A 1,424-nucleotide genomic window follows, 5' to 3' on the forward strand; every position below is an offset into this window, starting at 1 on the left:
AACGCTTGCGTTTCGCCGATATCGAATACGTTTTTAGGTTCTCCGTATACGAGAGAACCCACTTTTATTTCTACTTTGAATCCGTATTTGTTTGATTTATAAATTTGGTCTTTTTCATCGAAGACAGTGTCACTTTCGAATGGAAGATTGAAATAATACGATTTGTCCGTGACAATAGCTTCTAATTTGGTCAACTTTCTCTCTTGTCTCAAAAAATCGTCATGAATTCTAGATACCAAAAGATTGACCTGTTCTTTAATATAATTTTTCATATCATCTCGAAATTTATTTTGAAGAAAGTTTTTAATCACACCCACTTCTTTTTCTAATTCGTCCGTGATTTTAGTATCCAAAGCAGTCAATTGTTGTTTCAACGTATCTTTGTCAATGGGAAGTGTGTTAATTATATCTTGAACATCTGATTTTTGCTTCGCGATCTTTTCGTTCAAATTGGATATCGAATTTTGTAACTCGGTTTTGTCCGCGGTCTTGTCTAGTTCTGCTAGCAATTCACCAAGTTTTCTTTCCAAAGCGGTTAGTTTTCGTTTCAATCTATCCTCGTTTACATTTGGGTTGTCTATTAAACGTTGGACGTCTATTTTTACCTTCGTAATCTTATCGTCTAATTTAGATATTAAATTTTGCAACTGACTTGTTTTATCCACTTGAATAAGACGTTTCAAACTCGTTAACTCTTGTTTAATATTTCGTCTGAGGTATCTTTTCACGTCATTTATTCTATTTTCAACATGGTCCTTATCTATTTGAATTGCGTTTATGTGATCCAGTAAATATTTCTTGTTCACGGCATCGTTATCGCTTCCTGGAAACTTTAAATTAGTTATTTTGAAATTGTTCATATCGATATCCCCTTGCAAGGTGTCTCCGATTTGATCCACGAAAAAAGGTTTCGCTTTGTTTATAAACGCCGTAGAACTCATGGGATTTTTAGATTCTAGAGGTAAAGACCATAATCCAAACTTGTTTGCCATTTTTATTGAGTTAAATTTATTATAATTTCTTCAAACTTTTCTCCCAAACTCAACCGATATAAAACCCAAAGCGACAGCTGTCCACACAGCTTTTGTCCTGGCATTTGAATTTGAAACGTAGAACATTTGATTGGTTTGCTAGTTAATTTCGTTATCTCTTCTGTCGGTTCTAGACCGAAAGAATCAAAGAAATAAAAGTTATTCGAAGAATCTTTGTGTAAAGCAGAGTGATGAACTCCTTTTTGATCCGACGTGTGAATGTTTGTGATGGCGTAAAATTTACCTTTCTTGTATTTCAGTTCATCAATTTCATCTCGCATGCAATAATAAAACGGCGAGACGTTCAACTCCTTGGCCCATTTCACAAGTTGAAAATTTGTGGTCGTGTCTTTTCCGTATTTATCGAGAAATGCATTCATTTTTTAAGTTGAT

General features: G+C 34.1%; 1 protein-coding gene across 1 annotated transcript in view; it reads right to left on the reverse strand.

Annotated features, from left to right (window-relative positions):
• The window catches only part of LOTGIDRAFT_176067 (hypothetical protein), a gene marked incomplete at both ends in the record, with an annotated part of 1,911 nt that extends 919 nt beyond the window's left edge, over nucleotides 1–992 (reverse strand). Inside the window, one exon of the mRNA XM_009065811.1 lies at nucleotides 63–992. Coding sequence (XP_009064059.1) covers nucleotides 63–992 — 930 coding nt within the window. The remainder of the gene's footprint in view (nucleotides 1–62) is intronic.
• Between the last annotated feature and the right edge of the window lie 432 nt (nucleotides 993–1,424).

This window comes from Lottia gigantea (assembly GCF_000327385.1).
Source record: "Lottia gigantea unplaced genomic scaffold LOTGIsca_704, whole genome shotgun sequence".
NCBI classification, from domain to species: domain Eukaryota; kingdom Metazoa; phylum Mollusca; class Gastropoda; family Lottiidae; genus Lottia; species Lottia gigantea.